Here is an 18,291-nt window from a genome sequence, read left to right as displayed (position 1 = left end):
TTTTTGAGAACATCGCCTGACCCAGAGTTAAGTGTATCTCTTTCCTTTCTGTCCCTTTAACAGTGAGTGTTTTTGGCTAAGTTCAGAATGCTGTGTTGATTTTAGTTGAAAGTGAATAGTCATTAAGTACTGCTTTAATTAGCTTTTGGTTTTTAGTTGTATTTGTGATTAAATGAATGTTTAAGGAGTGCTTACTGTGTGCTAGGCAGGAACTGTGAGTGTTATAGGGATGGGTAAGATACACTTCTTGCCATCTGGGGATATGGGGTTTAGTGCACATTTCAGCTACTGTACCTTTTTTTACATTTTTTTTAATGAAAAAAAATTCAAGTTATCAGTAAGATAAAGAAAATGTTAGTTTTCCTCCAGTATGGTAATTTTTGCTCTCTTGGAACCTGTCAAAATGCCTCAAGAACTCAATTTAAAATGTTTTTGCTATAAAATACATAACAACTATTTCTCATAATCAGTGTCTCGACGAAGTAGTGAAGAGATGAAACGAGACATCTCTGCCTCTGAGGGAGCATCGCCGGCCTCTCTTATGGCTATGGGAACCACGTCACCACAGCTTTCCCTCTCCTCCTCTCCCACAGCGTCCGTGACCCCTACTACCCGAAGCCGGATAAGGTAGGGAACAGTTGATGCTGATGCATTTCATGCATACCTTTTCTGGCCTTTTTAATGATCAAGTTGTAAAATAATGCATTCAGGCACTGATTTTTTTTCTTTCTTTATGTGTTAGTGTTTTCTGATCTCCTCTTTTATGTCCAGAATTGGGTAAGATGGTATAGAAGTAAAAAGTAAAAATGATAAGAGATAGTCCCTTTTCTAAAGCAGCTGGTGTTTTGGTTTTGGTTTTTTAAGTAAGAGAATGGTTGAATACAAAAGTAAGTATTGCAAAATTCAAATACTGGGGGTGTGGATGGAGTGATGATAGGGAAAGATAGAAGAGGGGAATTTGGGGTCTTGAGGGTGGTGGATGGGGAAAGACTTGAATGAATGTACAAAAAGGATGAATAAGCAAGGAGTTGGGGGAGCTAGCTACCAAGGAGATGGCACTGCACACCCACCAAGGATGGGTGCAGAAAACCAGAAGAAGGTGTGTACCTACCATAGCTGGGGGCAGTGGAAAAAAGATTGATTAGATAGGGTGCGGCTAAGCAATGGAACCTCTTTAAAGTCAAATGAGTCACTTTGATGTGGTAGCAGCTATAAAGTGAGGTATGTAAATTAGTGTGAGGAGATGATCTGAGGATTATTTTATTCTGGAAAAAAGTTGGAGAAAGCAGATAAAGGCTATTATAATGTTTCTGGGACAGAGCGATCAAGTCTGGACCAGGGTGATAGCTGTGGAAATGGTGAAGGTGTAGGGTTGGGCTCAGGAAGTTTTTCAAAAGGAAAGATGATTAGTTTCTCAACAGATTTTTTTTAGAAAGGAATGAAAGAATAAGAACTACCAAAGATGGTTTAATTGTTTAGACTGGGAGCTGAGAACATGATGCTATGTTAATAATTGAGAAACAATTGTAGTGTTATGTTTTATTTGTATTTCTCATTAGGCCATTTGGGACTAAGAATTATTTATAATTTAGAAGAAAACAATAGATATCAAAAATTTAGCATGCATTATTTATAGGGATGAGGAAAGTCTCATTAAGAACTAGTGAAAAGAATTAAGCATTAAGAGGAATTAAGAATTGAAGGGATAGGAATGGGTTTCAGAAATTTAGCTGTATATTGACTTAATAGGCTTGAGAATAAAATAGGATTATTTCACCTCTCAAACTCAAGCCGTATACTTACGTTTAAAGCCCTGCCTCTAGGGGACCAGCTTCTAAAAATAGTGGTTCCATAAGCTCTGCGTCATTGAAGCAAGTAGGGATGCAGTGATGAGGGTAGCTTGCGCTCTGCCCTGGCTAATGTCTGTGCTTGTCTTTATATGTTTTGGAAAGGCACGTGTTCTTCTTGGCTCCCCCATTTAGAGACTGTGGTCTTCAGCAAGGCATCTCCTCAGCTTTAGTTTCCTCATCTTACAATGAAGAAGTTATGAGAGACAACCCTTCAGCTTTAGGAAGCTCTTTTCTGCAGCTTCTTATTGTGTCCATAGAGTTTACTCTTTTTTTTTGGATGCTTTTTATGCTGTTTCTAGAACGAAATAGACCTGCTATGAACTAGAGTGAACCTTTCACATTGATTGTAGTACTTTTATTTTGAGCACGATAGAGAATATTTTTTTGGCTTGCCTTTTTGTATTCATTCATTTATTTTAAATTTATCTTCATTCTCTTTTCTTATGTTCAGTGGTGTTACAACAAACTTTTTTGAACCTCTTAAACTAGAGCTGGAATCTGGTAAACTGGCACACAAACATAAAAGTAAATTTCTTCAAGGCAACAGTCTAAACTGCATGTTGAAATATTTTTGTGTTTTCGTTCTAAGATAAGTAAAAATTGGTGCCATTTCAGTGTATCTCTCAACTGGAAAAGTTTCAGTTCTAAATGTGTTCTCTTTGATTTCCTTCTATACTCTGAAGGGTACATACAGACAAAATCAATGTGCTGAAGAATACTAAGCCACCTGTATATAATAACCTCTAGGGCAGTTACTGGTCTGAGTTTATGGGACATGGGGCTAGAGTCTCTGCTTCACTTACAAAGTGAACACTAAAAAATGGTCCAAGCTTTTAAGAGTATGCTACTTTTCAAGGAGCAGGTTATTTTACAAAACACTCTCTTTTTCTTCAGGAATTCCTTAGGTTCTGTTCTACTTCTAAAGTAGCTCCTGGAAGGATTTGGTACTTGATGAGTAGTAGGATTGTATGCCTACCCAACTCTATCACCAAGGTGATCACAAGATCTTTCTCGATTCAGTATCTGGTCTGGGACAGGATATTTATTCTACCTTCAAGGCAATTAACAGTGCCCTGAAGTATCCTACATGTAATTTTAAGAAATGAGTTATATATAGCCATTGATTTTTTTATTTTTTTTTTTAAGCTTCTGTAGTATATCCATCCTGTAGTAAACTCTGAAGTTCCTTGAGAGGGCAGGGCCCTTTGATTTTCACCATCCTTTCCCCAGCAGTCACACATTACCTTGTATAGTGGTGCTCTGTAGAGGGTTTGTTGAATGAGTGAGTGAGTTTACAGAAAAATTCCATTTTCTGTGCAAGGTAAAATTCTAATTAGCTACAGTCAACAAAGAGTGTACAACTTATCAGCAAACACATTTGAGACATTCTGTAGATATTTTTTGTGTTTATCGTCATCTTTTATGTTACCCCAGTTATAAGCACCTTGAAAACAAGAACTATGCCTTGCATTACTTTGCATAACCTTGTCCTTTGTGTTTATAATAAGTGATTTTTTAAAAAGATATGAAATGATTGAGAACATAAAAGATAGGAAATAAAAAAGTAAAATAAAACCAAAGCATAAAGATTATGGAAGGGTAAGATACTGAATGAAAGGCAGCCATAAAAACTTTCAGATACTATCAGTATCAGGTTGTTTTTCCCCCTTCTGAGCATTGTGGAATGCATTTCATTAATCGTGAATGCACACTGTGCTGGATCTTTGCCAATTTCCACATGTATAATGAATAGAGTCCCTCCCTTCATAATAGCAGAAACCCCTAAGTGTTGGGTCTATGGGGACCCTGTAAAAATTAATAGGTGAAATGAAATGAATGAAAAGATACTTCTTGCCATTGGATGCCTTAGTGTGTGCATTTATCCTGTTGAAAAAATGCAGACCAACACCGGTCGCTTCTGTTTATTGAATTTCTAGTTTATAATGGTGCTTAAATAAAAAGTACTTCAACTGTGGGTTTCTTATTTTCACTTATCAGGGAAGAAAGGAAGGACCCTCTCTCAGCATTGGCGAGAGAATATGGAGGATCGAAGAGGAATGCCTTGCTGAAGTGGTGTCAGAAGAAAACAGAAGGCTACCAGGTAATTGTATGGTACTTTTGTCTCACACAGGCAATTGCCAAACTAAGTGCTGGAGTGTTGTAGCTTGCTGTATGTCTTATGTCAGAAATGATGAGTCCTATACTGAATTTCAGGAATACATTCAGCACATTGAAAGTCTACCTCATATTTGGTGGAGTGTCACTTAAAAGTTTCTTACCTTTCCAGAAACAAAGATTAGTACAGCTAATCTTTGCAGTACTCTTATTCAGCTATTATAGCACTTTCTTATTTAAGTCCTGGTAAAATGCTTTTGTTGAGGTCTCATCTGGAGTAAGAGTGAAAATATGTTTATTTTACTTTAAATTAATATTTTAATTATTATGTTTGAAGTTTTCTTCTGGCTAAGTTGTTTTCCATAGCATTTCCCTCTTCCCACTGTACTGTCTTCATGCCCTAATCATTTCACATCTGGACTGTTTTAATAGCCTTCCCTTTCCTCCCCTGTCTTTCTCTTATTTCAATATTTTATTTTAAGTAAAGTTAATTATGGTATTTGGAGAAGTAGTCCTAATTCTACACAAAATGGAAACCTCTAAAATATATCCATTATTAGACTGCTAAAAAGTATAGTTTACATTCCAAGTGTCCTTACATATGATTTTAGTTTCAGAGACATTTCCCAGCTTGCAGCCAGTGTTCTCAGTTGCCATTTCATATTTTGGTACAATTGCGCAGGAGTACAGCATGCAGGAGATTATAGAGTTCTGTATTTTTGGTGCCATCACATCAGCCCTCATCTCACCAAAATAACATAAAGGAACTAGCTATAAAATTTCCTGACAATTCTTGTGTAGAAGAGATAATGGAGTAGTGGAGGAACAGATTAAGATCTGCCATAAATAAATCCCTTTTGGACAGATTTATACATGACTTCAGACAGTGATCTTCAGCTCATTTAGGATTTAAAGAGCCAAGTGTATTGCGATGGACTTTCATTTCTCAGAAAGTCATAATGGTCGGTGTCTACATGTCTCCAGCTTCCATTAGATACACAGGAGACTAGTAGTGTTGGCAAGGATGTGGAGAAATTGGAACTCTTATGCACTGTTGATGGGAATGTAACATGGTGCAGCTACTGTAGAAAAAAATGTGGCAGTTACTCAAAAAAATTAAACATAAGATTACTGTGATCCAGCAGTTCACTTCTCATGTATATATACTTACCCAAAATAATTAAAAACATGGACTAGATAAGATATTTATACATCCATGTTCATAACATTACTATTTACAATATCCAAAAGGTATAAGTAACCCAAGTATCTATCAACGGATGGTTAAACAAAATGTTTAACACATTCAATGAAATATTATTCAGTCTTAGAACAGAAAGAACTGTGACACATGCTATAAAGATGGATGAACCTTAAAGACATTGTACTAAATGAAGTAAGCCACACACAAAAGGACAAATATTTTATGAGTCCACTTACACAAGTTGTCAAATTCATAAAAATAGAAAGCAGAATGGTGGTTTCCAGGGGCTGGGGGGAAGGGCTAATGGGGAGTTATTGTTTAAACAGTACTGAGCTTTAATTATGCAAGCTGAAAAAGTTCTGGAGATGGGTGGTGGTGATGGTTACACAACACTGAACTATACCCTTAAGTATGGTTAAAATGATAAATTCTATGTTACATGTATTTTACCACAATAAAAAAAGTTACTTAGCAAAAAAAGTGAACGATTGGGATACAACTAAATAGAAAATCAATAAAGACATACAGGACTTGAACTATATACTATATACTATATATATGAACTACATACTAACTAGACCTATAAGATCCTTGTGGAACACTCTACCCAACAACTGCAGAGTATACATCTTTCTCAGGTGCACAAAGAATATTCCAGGATAGGCTGTATCTTGAGTCATAAAGCCAGTCTCAACAAATTTTAAAAGGTTGAAATTATATCTAGTGTCTTTTCTGATTACAATGAAATGAAATTAGAAATTAATTTCACAGCATACCAAAGGAAAATTTACAACATAGCGAAACTTATGGGAGGTGTCAAGCAGCTATGAGAATGACATTTATAGCTGTAAACACCTACTTTAAAAAGAAGAAAAATCTCAAATTAATAATCTATCCTTCTACTGTAAGAAAGTAGAAAAAGAAGAGCAGGCAAGCAGGAAGAAGGAAATAATAGAGATTGGAGCAGAGGTAAAGGAAATAGAAAAACATTACAGAAGTTTAAATGAAACCAAAAGTTGGTTTTTTGAAAAGACAACAGATTGACAAATGTTTGGCTAGACTGACAAAGGAGAAGAAAAAGAGACTTAAATTGCCAAAATTAGGAATAAAAGAGGAGACGTAACTAATGGTTTAACAGGGGGGAAAATTGTATGCTGACAAATTAGATAACCTAGATAAAATAGACAAATTTTTAGAAATATACTATCAAAATTGACTCAAGAAAGATTTTGTCCATTATGGCAGTACCCAGTGGTGATGTGAACTGTGAGGAGTTCGTGGGGTTCCATTTGATAGAGGTTCATGCCAGTAGAGACAGAGTCATAAAAAATTGTATAGCTCAGACTTCATCAGTAATAAAACACTTACGAGAAGAAAGAGAAAAGAATTTGGACAATTCAATGTTATTAAAACAACCTAGAAAAGAAAAAAGTTGAAATGGATGCAGTAAGAACTAAATGTTGAAGAATTAAGAATTGGTAAATGACAGGAGTTGGAAGTCTCCAAAGAATGAATAAGAAGATACTTTAAAAAAAAAAAAAGACTGGGTCATCTCATAAGAGCTAGCATGACAGATATCAACAAGGTGGGCTTCCTAAGATGATTTCTGAGCCAACAGTCCAAGACCTTTTGTTGATTTCAGCCTCACTTAGCCACCTCAGATATAAGTAATTCTAATAATTATGGAGAAATCAACTGCTATTTTATACCGATTCTGTAAAAAAAAAAAAAAATGTTTTGTAACTATTAAAATAATTTTCTAACTCAGTGTATAAAAGAAAAATTGAACTCAAGAAAAAAATCTAAATAGACCTATAACAAGGAAAGAGATTTCGTTAGTAATTTAAAAACTTTCAACAAAGAAAATCCCAGGACCCCATGGCTGGCTTCATTGGTGAATTCTACCAACTATTTAAAAGAATTAACCTCAGTCTTTCTCAAACTATTCCAAAAATAGAAGAGAAAACAGTTCTATTCTAACTCATTTTGTGAGGCCAGTTAACAAAGGAAGAAAAAGATAATCACAAGTGAACTACAGACCAATATTCCTTATGCAAAAATTCTCGGTAAAATACAAGTAGAATATGGTAGCTGAAGGAAACCGAACTTTGGGTGGTAAACACACAATAGAATATACAGATGTCAAATTATAATGTACACCTAAAAATTATATAATTGTAATGACCAATGTTACCCCAATAAGCTTAATAAAAAATATGTCAAAAAAAAAATACAAGTAGAATCTAGCAGTAATTAAAAAGAATTATACACTGTGACCAAGTGGGACTTATCCCAGGAATGCAAAGTTGATTTGACATATGAAACTTTATCAGTGTAATACATTATATCGCTGGAAGAAGTGGGGAAAAATCACAATCTTGGTAGATGCAGAAAAGGCATTTGACAAAATTCAAAATCCATTTGTGACCCAAAAAAAACAGCACTTAGGAATAGAAGGAAACTTTTTCAAGGGCATCTGACCTGCAGCTAACATCATACTTAATTGTGAAAGACTGGATGCTTTCCCGTTAAGATCAGGAACAAGAAAGGATGTCTACTCTCACCACTGCTATTTGACATTTTCTTGAAAATTCTAGCTAGAGCAGTTAGCCAAGAGAAAGAAGTAAATAACATTGAAAAGAAAGAACTAAAACCATTTCTGTTTGCACATGGCATGATTGAAATCTAGAAAACCTTAAAGAATTCACATAAAAACTGTTAGAGCTAATAAATAAATCCAGCAAAGTTGCAGGATACAAGGTCGATGTTAAAATCACTTGCATCTTTATATATTATCAGTGAAAACCCTAAAAAGGAAATTAAGATAACACTTCCATTTTAAAAAGCATCAAAAAGAATAAAATACTTAGAAGTAAATGTAATCAAGGGAGCACAAACAAAGCTTATATACTGAAAACTACAAAAGGTTGCTGAAAGAAAGAAAATCTAAATGGAAACACATCCCTTGTTCACTGGTTGGAAGTTTTGATACATGCTACAACATGGATGAACCTTGAAAATATTGTACTAAGTGAAAGAAGCCAGATATAAAACTCTAATTTAAAATATTTTGATTCTGTAGATCTAAAAGCTGGTATAAAACTGATACTCTCAGCTTTACTTGGCAGAAACATTAATGCTGATGGTTATACGTTTGAACTCAGACCGAAATCTCAAGCATAAGTCAATATTGTATAACCATTTAATTTTTTTCTTTATAGCCTTTTTTATTGACATATACTTCACATAAGAGTTAATTTACCCATTTACAATGTACATTTTATTGGTTTTTAATATATTCACAGAATTGTGCAATCATCACCACAATCAATTTTAGAATATATTCATCAAAAAGAAATCCCTTACCCATTAGCAGTCACTCTCCATTTGCTGTAAGCAACCACTAACTACCTTCTGTCTCTATAGATTTGTCTATTCTAGACACTTCACATAAATGGAATCACACAATATGGTTCTTTGTGACTGGCGTCTTTCATTTAGCTTAGTATTTTCAAGGTTCATCTATGTTATAGCATGTTATCAATTCTTCATTCCTTTTTATGTCCAAATAATATTCCGTTGTATGGATATACACCACATTTTGTTATTCATTCATCTGTTGATGGACATTTGGGTTATTTAGGCTATTTACATATAATGCTGCAGTGAACATTTTGTATAAGGTTTTTGCATGGATGTAAGTAATTTTCTCTTCTTCCTCTCCATCTTCTACTCTGCTGCCAAAATGTTTTGAAATTGTGATCTGCTTATTTCTCTTTAAGCTGCTTTCCTTTGGCCATTCAGTTAAAGCCCAAGATCCTTGGAATGGCGAACAAGACCCCTTATGATTGGTCTGGCCCCCCATGTAGGCTTATTGACTCCTCATTCTTGTGAAATCCCCATCTCACCTTGGCCTTGAAAGCCCACTCCCCCCACCCCCATCCTCTCACTCCATCCCTTTCATCTGAAGAGTGTCTGCTCCATCAGATTAGAAGTTAGCATCTATGCAAAATTGTTTTTGTCCCACTCCTTCCCTGCAAGGGTTCATCCCTCACATGTGCCCTTCCCCCGTTCTCTCCTCACAGAGCCCATGGAGCTAAGTTCTTTTACTTGAACTTGATCCAGGACAGTGTTTTCTGTATTTCAGGGCATATTCTTCGGGTGTCTTTACAGCTGTGACTCATTAGCCCTGTGTTCCCAGATCCCACAGGTATATCACAGGGATATTGAAGTTGTCAGTTCACATGTCTGTCTTCTTTTCTAGACTGTAAGCTCTTATATACTCTTACCAGTGGACAGGAAGGGCCTGTCTTGGCTTCGTTTGAGTGTCTGACGTAAGACTCAGCACATGGCAAACTGAGTAACTGTCTAAACCTATGTATTAAATATAATAGGATACACTGGAGATTCATTTTTGCAACGGTGATTTTCAAACTTGTGTGTAGAAACCTGTGAAGATTGTGAGAAAAGTAGATTCCTAAGATCCACTCTAAAGATGGGTAATTTGGGAGGTATAAAGCAAGATCCTCGAATCTGCATTTTTATAAGCACTACAGATGAGCTATAGACCAAACAATGAAAATCACACAAAATAGTAATTAAGATCTTGGACTTGAGTGTCAGATAAGCTTTGACTGTCAGCTCTGCCTCATAATGTGTGTGACCTTGCAAAATCACTTAGCCTCTTTGAGCCTCTGTAAAATGGAGGAGTAACGGAAGCCGTCATGCACATTTTCCAGCATATACTACATGTATAATAGATTTTTAAATTATAATTTTCTTCTGTTATTGAGTGTTGTAACGTAAACTAAATTTTCCTAGACTACTACTTAAATTGAGTAATTTTAGATAATTTAAAGTACTTCTACCTTGATTGTGAAACTCTACCAGACATCAAATTGATTAAATGATTGAATAATCCAATTAATTGAGATAATTCAAGCGTTAAATCAATGATTTAATTAATGTCTCTTGATTCCTTCCCTCTTAAATTCTCTGATTTTATGATTTTAAGGTAAATTCTGTGAGTTTAAAAAAAATACACACATATCAGTTACTTAAGAACATCAATTAACTTAATTTTTTTTCACTTACTGGGTACTTACGATGTAAGAGGAAATATAATGTAAAACAGAATTGTTAACATACATAAAGAAAAACCTTTTTGTACACTAGACAGTCTTATGTTACAAACCCAATTCCCCCTTCCTTGCTTCTTACGGACATTGCTGTAATAACATACGTGTATGGCTTTTTTGTTTATCTGGCTTTGGTTTCCTGTGAGACAGATTTCTGTTTAAAAGTAGATAAGATATTGGTTCTTTTATTTCAGGGTCTTCTGTGAGTTAAAATTGGATATTCTAAATGCATAATCTTTTAAAACTGAAAGATATATTTGATGGTGCTTTTAATTTGTCAAAAGCTATATAAGAAATGCCAGAGCCTTTTCCTTATCTAGCTGTAAATATGGGTGAGCGTACCCATCCTTTGGAGCTGGCAGTTTGGGACCAGTCCTTTGGTCTCTGACTACTCGCAGTCTGCAGGAAAAGGCAGGTTGTGACACTTGACTAGTTCACTAGAGCATAAGCTGTTACGTGACAATTAGCACGTACTGCTCTCTCAGGCCCCAAATACATCATTAATGCTTGGACCATGCATGCTTTATATCGTAGGAGCTGTCTAATCAGCGGAGATAGATTCCCTAATACCCGTATCATCTTCCTTTAACTCTCTTAAGAGTCATCCTAAAATAATTGTACTAATCACTCTAATTTCATTAACCATCCATTACAAAACAAGCCTTTGTGAGTTGGCCTTTTATCTAACAAATACATTTTTCTCTCTTAAATTGTGCCCTGCCACTTACTGTTCACTGATATTTTAGAGTACTAGAATATTGCTGTAGAAAGGGCCTTAACGGTTCTGATTTACTGTCAGGTTTATAAATGTGAGACTGAAATCCCCCACAAGGATAAATCACTTCCTCAAGGCTATAGTGTGAGTCCATGGCATTACATAAGCAACCTTAAGAAGTATTGCTTTAAGGATTAAATCTTCCCTTTATTTTAAAATCAGTACCTCAGTTTGTACACAATTATGTTTTAAAATTAAAATTTAAGTATGCAAGTAACTAATAATTCTTAAGTGTTCATAGGGAGGAGTGATAATCCACTACTTTATTCTTTCACCTCTAATTTCTGCTTCCCAGAGGCAACTACTTTTCAGTTCTTATAGCTGTTTCTTTAGGGATTAACAATACAAGATTGATAATACAAGAGTAACCAGGTAGTAGAATAAAATAATTTATACTTCAGTAAACATTTTGTTGTTGTTGTTGTTCTGAATTTCATATTTAACAACTTCTCTTGTACCACTGTTTTCTTGTTCTGGAAAAACCTAACTGGATGCAGTCAAGTAGCCTCTCAAGATTAATTTAAGAGAGCTTTACTTTGGATGAAAAATCTCATTGTTTTCTGTTAAAATGCCAGACCTAAAAATGGATTAATTAATCTAAAGGATAATAAAATCACTTAATCTAGTACAAAATAGTTTTAATAAATGAACAAAAGCTTTTACTGCTGTCTGAGGTAATCTAATCTCAAGTAGGCGTTAAGAATGTACAGGTTTATGGAGAGATTTGTTCATTAGTGCTTGGGCCAAGGAAGAAAAGATTGTATATTTCTCAGTGGAACTTAGTGGAATCAGAAGAATTGATGGGCTTGAATGGTTTACAAGTGATGTTTTTATGTGCTATGCTTTACTTGCATTCTAGTAACATTTCCTAATATAAAAATTAACTTAAATACATACTAACCTCTGTGCCAAATAGTGTGCTGGATTGTGAAGCAGAAATTGGGCTGTGAAAAGGTACTTTCTATTTTTAGGAAGCTTGTGGACTAGTCAGTAAAATGCACATCAGTAATTAATACTCAATATGGACTTATGTTTATGGTTGTGATAGAATGTCAGACCAAACTCTGCTGATAACTACTATAAAAGTTGTTTAAAATATAAAACAAAACAAACACCTTTGAAGGTATTGGAGATTAACCAAGACAGCCAGGACAAATTGAACAAGAGCCAAAATTGCAGAGAGAAAGGAAACACATTGAGTTGAGCCTCATATTTACCCCTGCCTTTTTAAACCCTTGGAGCATTTGCTAACTCCTGGCATGGGGCAGAGGCCATACACAAAGCAGTGGTCCAGAGCTTGTTTCAGAATGACTGAGTAGGAAGACTAAAATTTGAATTCAGAGCTGAAGGCAGCCAATATTTGAGGGTTCAGAATCCCAGGGAAAAGACAATCTCAGAGTAATGAACTCAATATTTGACTTAGTTTTTGCCCTCAAGGAATTTGTCACATCCTAAGATGTGTGGAGGTGGACTTTGAGAAATTCAGCAGAAAGCTGCTGCCAAGAGGATAAAAACGTAAGCACAACTTTTATTCTCATAGTACTAGGGAGACAAAAATTAGAGTTCAAGGCCAGCCAGTAGAATGACCCTGGCAAACACCCCAGGATTTCAGTGGAGACCTCAGAAGAACTATGCCTTACAAATAAGTTGGCTGGAAGAGATCAGCTTGAAACAGCTTCAGAACTGTCCCCGATTAGATCAAGGTGATCAGCCCTTACTCTGTTGCCTACCAGAAGCAACTTAAAACCTCTTGGGGGAGATGGCATCATCCAGCCCCTTATACTCTGACACACAGTATCTCGAATTCCATTAAAAATACCAGGCATCCAGGGTGCACCAGGCCCTGGGTGTGGGTGGGGGGGCAGGCCCTGGGTGCACGCAGTATATGTGTGGGAGGAGACGACCCGCCTTCAGAGATCCAGTTCTTAAAGGAAATGGCAGCATCCATAGGTCAGTGGAAGTGGGTGGGGATGGAATTAAAGATGCGGGGGGGGGGAAATATGAGGCATGCCAAAAAATGACCAAATGATTGAAAAGAGAAATAATGAGTAAAGTAATAGAAGACAACTTCAGGTGATCTAGATATTAGAACTCTTAGGCAGGCTTTTAAAATGACTGATTAATGTGTTCAAGAAAATAGATGGAGAGAGAGAGAGAGAGAGAGAATTTTCTAGAGAATTGGATCTATAAAATAGAAATTTAAAAACTAAATAATGCAGCAGATGAAATTATTAACTCCAGTACATGCATTTAACCGCACACTAGACACGGTAAAGATTTGTAAATTGTAAGATCGATCAGTGAAAAATATCCACAAGGAAGCACTGAGAGATGAAAAGATATAAAATACAGGAGAGTGTAATAGACATGGAATAATACAAGGTTTAACACGTGTATAATTGGAGTCCTAGGAGGAGAGGGAAGGAGTGTCATAATAAAACTGCTAAAAATCGAAGTCAATGAGAAAAAATCATAAAATAAAAAAGGTACTAGCTCAGAGGAATAATAAGGTTGGCAACTGACTTCTCAACAGATTGACAAAAACAGAATTTGCCACCAGCAGGCCCACTCTGAAATGAAAAAAGGAAATTTTTCCATCAAAAAAATAATAATCCCATAGAGAAACAAAATTGCAGGAAGGAATAAAAGAATAAAGAGCATTGGAAGGAGTATGTGGGTAAATATACATGAATATTGACTGCAGTATAATAAAAGTATCTTGTTTAAAGATATATTTAGGTTTAAAATATAAGATAAAATGGCTCAAAAGGTTGGTGAGGCAGTAAACATAGTTAACATGTTGTAAGGTCCAACTAAAACAGTAACTGTCCAGAAAGGTATAAAATTCTTAATTTACGATAGATATTAATAAGGGTCACATGCTATAAAGCTCTAGGGCTGCACTGTCTGATACAGTAGCCATGGGCCACATATGATTTATTGAGCACCTAAAATGTGGCTAGTCTAAACTGAGATGTGCTGTATCCTAAGACTTTGAAAACTTAGTATGGAAAAAAAATAATATAAAGCATTCCATTTAAAAAAATATTAATACTTGTTAGAATGATCATATTTTAATATATTAGGTTAATGATAATATGTTAATATTATACATCTTTTTACTTTTTAATATAGCTGCTAGAAAATTTATATATTGGAAGCATCTAAAACAGTAACAAAAAATGGAAAACTAAGAGGTTAATAGAGGGGGAAATGAAATAATAATGTAAATAATTGATAACTAATTTCAGACAAAGTGTTCGTCACAGTAAAAAATACTACTAAAGATAAAAGGGACATTTCATTATGATGAAAGGATCAAAACAGAAACAAACACCTACAATAGTCAGGGCAGTGTTGGGAAACAAAGTTGGAAGACTTACATTGCCATTGCCCAATAAGACTTCACAGGCACTTACGGTACATCCTAAATTCATATGCATCTAATAGCATAGCCCCAAAGAACATAAAGTAAAAACTGAAAGAACTGAAAGGAGAAATAGACAGACCCTCAGACGTATTTAGAGATTTTAATACACCTCTCTCAGTAACTAATAGAAGGAGCAAACATATTTTGTACAGCTATAGAATATTTGAGTACACTGTTAACCAAATTGTTCTGACAGCTATAAAATGCTGCACTAGCAACTGCAGATTGCACATTCCTTCAAATTGGCCACAGAATGTTTATCAAAATTGGCCATATGCTAAATCTCAAAAAAATTTCAAATAATTAAAATCTTTCAGGGTAAGTTTTCAAAATGAAAGAATAAATATGATCTAATCTCAGTAGATGCAGAAAAGGCATTCAATAAAATTTAACAACTGTTTATTATTTTTTTAAAGGACTAAATTTCTACCAAACTAGAAATAGATTTTTCTTACTCTGACGAAGCGTACCTAGAAAAGCTCTAGACTAGACATCAAACTTAATGGTGACACTGAAACTCTTCTAGAGATGAGGAAAGTACCAAGACTGCCAGCTCTCACCACTTCTCTTCAACGTTGACTTGAAAGTTGTAGTCAGGGCAATAAGGCAAAAAGAGAAATTAAAAGTGTAATGATTGGAAAGAAAAATAAAACTGTTTATTCGCAAACATATGATGTAGAAAATTTTAACAAAGCTGCAGATAAAAAATTAATAAAACAACTGAAAAATTTTAAGTATCTAATTTTCATTAGCATTTAAAAATCAAGTAAGAAATTAAGATCTAAGTCAGTGGCATGATGTGTGAAATTCATTGATTGGAATTTACTTTATAGATATACTTTATAGATACTCTATAAAGTAAATGTAACCTAAATCAGAATATCAGCAAGGTTTTCCTTTCTCTTTTCCCCGCAATGGAAATTGACAATCTGATTAAAACACTTATATGAAAATCCACATGGCCCAGGCAATCTTGGAAAACAAAGTTATAGGACTTATGCTATCCAAATAAGAAGACTTCAGAGGCACTTCATAAAAAAAGGCTATCCAGTGGCCAATAGACGGCTGAAAAAGTACTCAACATCATTAATCATCAGGGAAATACAAATTAAAACCGTAATGAGATAAAACTACAGCAGATTAAACCTAGAGTGCCTAATTTGAAAAGCTGATAGTACCTAGTATTGGGAAAGAAGTAGAACAAGAACACTTAAACATTGCCGATGACATTGTAAAATGTTCTACACAATTTGGAAACTGGGAAGTATCTGCTGAAGCTGAATATTCACATATCATATGAGTAAGCAGTTCAGTTCCCAAGTATATAACCAACAGAAAAGTATACATGTGTTCACCGAAAGTCATGTATGCGGTTCATAGTCTTGATAGGAGTCAAAAACTGGAAACAACTCAAGTGTTCATCAAGCGGTAAATGAATACAAAATTGGGGTATAGAATACTATATGGAAACAACAAAAAAAACCTTGCAACATGAATGAATCTCACACACATAATACTGAGGAGATGCAGCCAGATATTTAGAAAGTACAAACTATGTGATTCAATTTAATTGAAGCCTCCAAAGTGATAGGATCAATCTATTATGATATGTCAGAATACTGGTAACTTTTCGTGGGGGTCAGGGAAGGCTTTCTGGAGTATAAGTATTAAATAAAGGACAATTCAAGTTAACTATTTCTTCTTGAGTAATCTTTGGTTATATCTTTAAGGAATCTGTCCATTTTATCTGAGTTAAATTTATTGGCATAAAGTTCATAATATTCTTTCTTTTAGATATTTGTAGACTCTGAAGGATTCTTTTTTCTCTTGATTAATCTACCTAAAGGTTTATTAAGTTTAACTTCATTGACCTGTACTTTCTGGTCTTTATTATTTTATTCCTTCTGCTTACTTTGGGTTTTGTTTATTCTTCTTTAATTACTTAAGGTAGAAGTTGTCATCTTGATTTGGCGCTTTTCTTCTTTTATGCTATAGATGTTTATTGCTAGAAATTTTCCCTAAGTACTGCTTTAGTGGCATCAGACAAATTTTGATATATTGTGTATTCATTTTCATTTGGTTCAAAATACTAATTTAATGTCCCTTTTGATTTCTTCTTTGACTCATGGATTATTTAGAAGTATGTTATTTAGTTTCCAAATACTTGAGGGTTTTCCAGAGATCTTTCTGTTACTGATTTCTAGTTTAATTCCATTATGATCAGAGAACATACTCTTTATAACTTTAATACCTTTTAAATTTATCGAGGCTCATTTTATGGCCCAGAATATGGTAGATAGGTTTTTAAAATGCTCTTCTGCTGTTGTTTGAGAACTGTTCTCTAAATGCCAATTACACATATTGGTTGAGAGTGTTGTTCACATCTTCAGTATCTTTAATTATTTTTTGTCTGTTCTGTCAGTTGTTGAGCAAGAGATATTGGAATATTTTTATTATAGTGTGGATTTCTCTATTTCTTCTTGTAGTTCTAATGGTTCTTTGTGTATTTTGAAACTGTTGTTAGGTACATAAATGTTAAGAATTATGTCCTTTTGAGAAATTTACCTCTGTCATTTTGAAATGAACTTCTTTATCCCTGCTAATATTCCTTGTTCTGAAATCTACTTTGTCTAATATTAATACACCTAACTCTAGCTTTCTTTTGCTTACAATTACCATGGTATATATTTTTCTAGTGCATTTCTTATAGGTAGTATATAGTTGAGTATTACCATATTACTATTTTTTAAAGTTATTTTCCTAATGATTACTCTAGGGATTATAATATACATCTTATCATAGTTTACATAAAGTTTTTCTGACTTAATTTGGTAAAATACAGCAACTTTGCTCCAGTGTAGATCCATTTCCTCTCTCTTCCTTTGCTATTATTGTTATCTATATTGGACTTATTTGAGTTATAAACTCAGCAGTATAATGTTATAATTATTGCTTCATACAATGTTCTGTTTCTTAAAAATTTAAAAGAAGAAAAATGATGAGAACAGCTTCCGCAAGAGGGCCACAGACTCCCACTGTTTTTACCTGAAGTTTTAGTTCTTTTTTATGAATAATGGTTCTAGTTTATTTGCCTCCAATTGATTTTAAGAGCCCTGAAATGATTCTTTTGACAGTTTTGTCCAGTTTTATATTTGTTTTAAATGGAGAGGATTTGTTGACCTTTAATCCACCACAGTTAGAATGGAAAGCTTTCCAGGAATGCTTTCTTTTTGGGTGGTGGGGAGGTGTCTTTTTTTTTTTTCCTGATCTTTCATTAAGCAACAACAAAGGAGCACTTATCCTTTATTCTCTCAGACTTGTGTGTCTCTGTGGATTGAAGAAAGTCAGTAGAGTAAGAACTAATGGACAGATAAAAATAGTGCAGTCTTTCACAGTCCTTTGAAATATTAGACTGTAGACAACTAGAAAAGGAAGTTCACTTAGTAAATTGTATGAAGTGTTTTTATGATGCTTGCTAGTGTTTACCTGGATAACTCAAGCTCTTGGTGTTAGCTACACTCCTCAGCATTTCGAAGCTTGTGAGTTAGTGAATTCTCTGTGTAAAGGGAGCTTTCCTCACATGAGATTTGCCCCAGGAGCTCAGTTTTCTTGTGATTCTTCTTGGTCACTGCATGCTGAAGGTGCCAGGGAATAGAGAAGCATTCTCTGCATACATGACCTCTCTTCCCCCTTGTCTGTCCGATGTTGAGAGTGGAATGTTATTTCTATTGATACCTCTCCTTCCTCCTTTTATTTTTTTTTAATTTATTAAAAAAAAA

The 18,291-nt window shown here is 34.7% G+C and overlaps 1 protein-coding gene across 8 annotated transcripts in view; it reads left to right on the top strand.

Moving 5' to 3' along the window:
- SPECC1L (sperm antigen with calponin homology and coiled-coil domains 1 like) overlaps positions 1 to 18,291 on the top strand; it is a 121,771-nt gene that overhangs the window by 81,302 nt on the left and 22,178 nt on the right. For 6 of the 8 annotated variants that reach the window (XM_039847721.1, XM_039847728.1, XM_039847727.1 and 3 more), the window contains 2 exons: positions 471 to 627; positions 3,849 to 3,951. In XM_039847721.1, coding sequence (XP_039703655.1) covers positions 471 to 627; positions 3,849 to 3,951 — 260 coding nt within the window. Of the gene's footprint in view, positions 1 to 470; positions 628 to 3,848; positions 3,952 to 9,316; positions 9,449 to 18,291 lie in introns of those variants that run through there. The other 2 variants (XM_039847723.1, XM_039847722.1) reach the window with 2 other exon arrangements.

Source organism: Pteropus medius, unplaced genomic scaffold (assembly GCF_902729225.1).
Source record: "Pteropus medius unplaced genomic scaffold, Ma_sr-lr_union100, whole genome shotgun sequence".
Classification (NCBI taxonomy): domain Eukaryota; kingdom Metazoa; phylum Chordata; class Mammalia; order Chiroptera; family Pteropodidae; genus Pteropus; species Pteropus medius.
The sequence above is the reverse complement of the archived record's forward strand: the minus strand, read 5'-3'. Positions and strand labels throughout refer to the sequence as shown.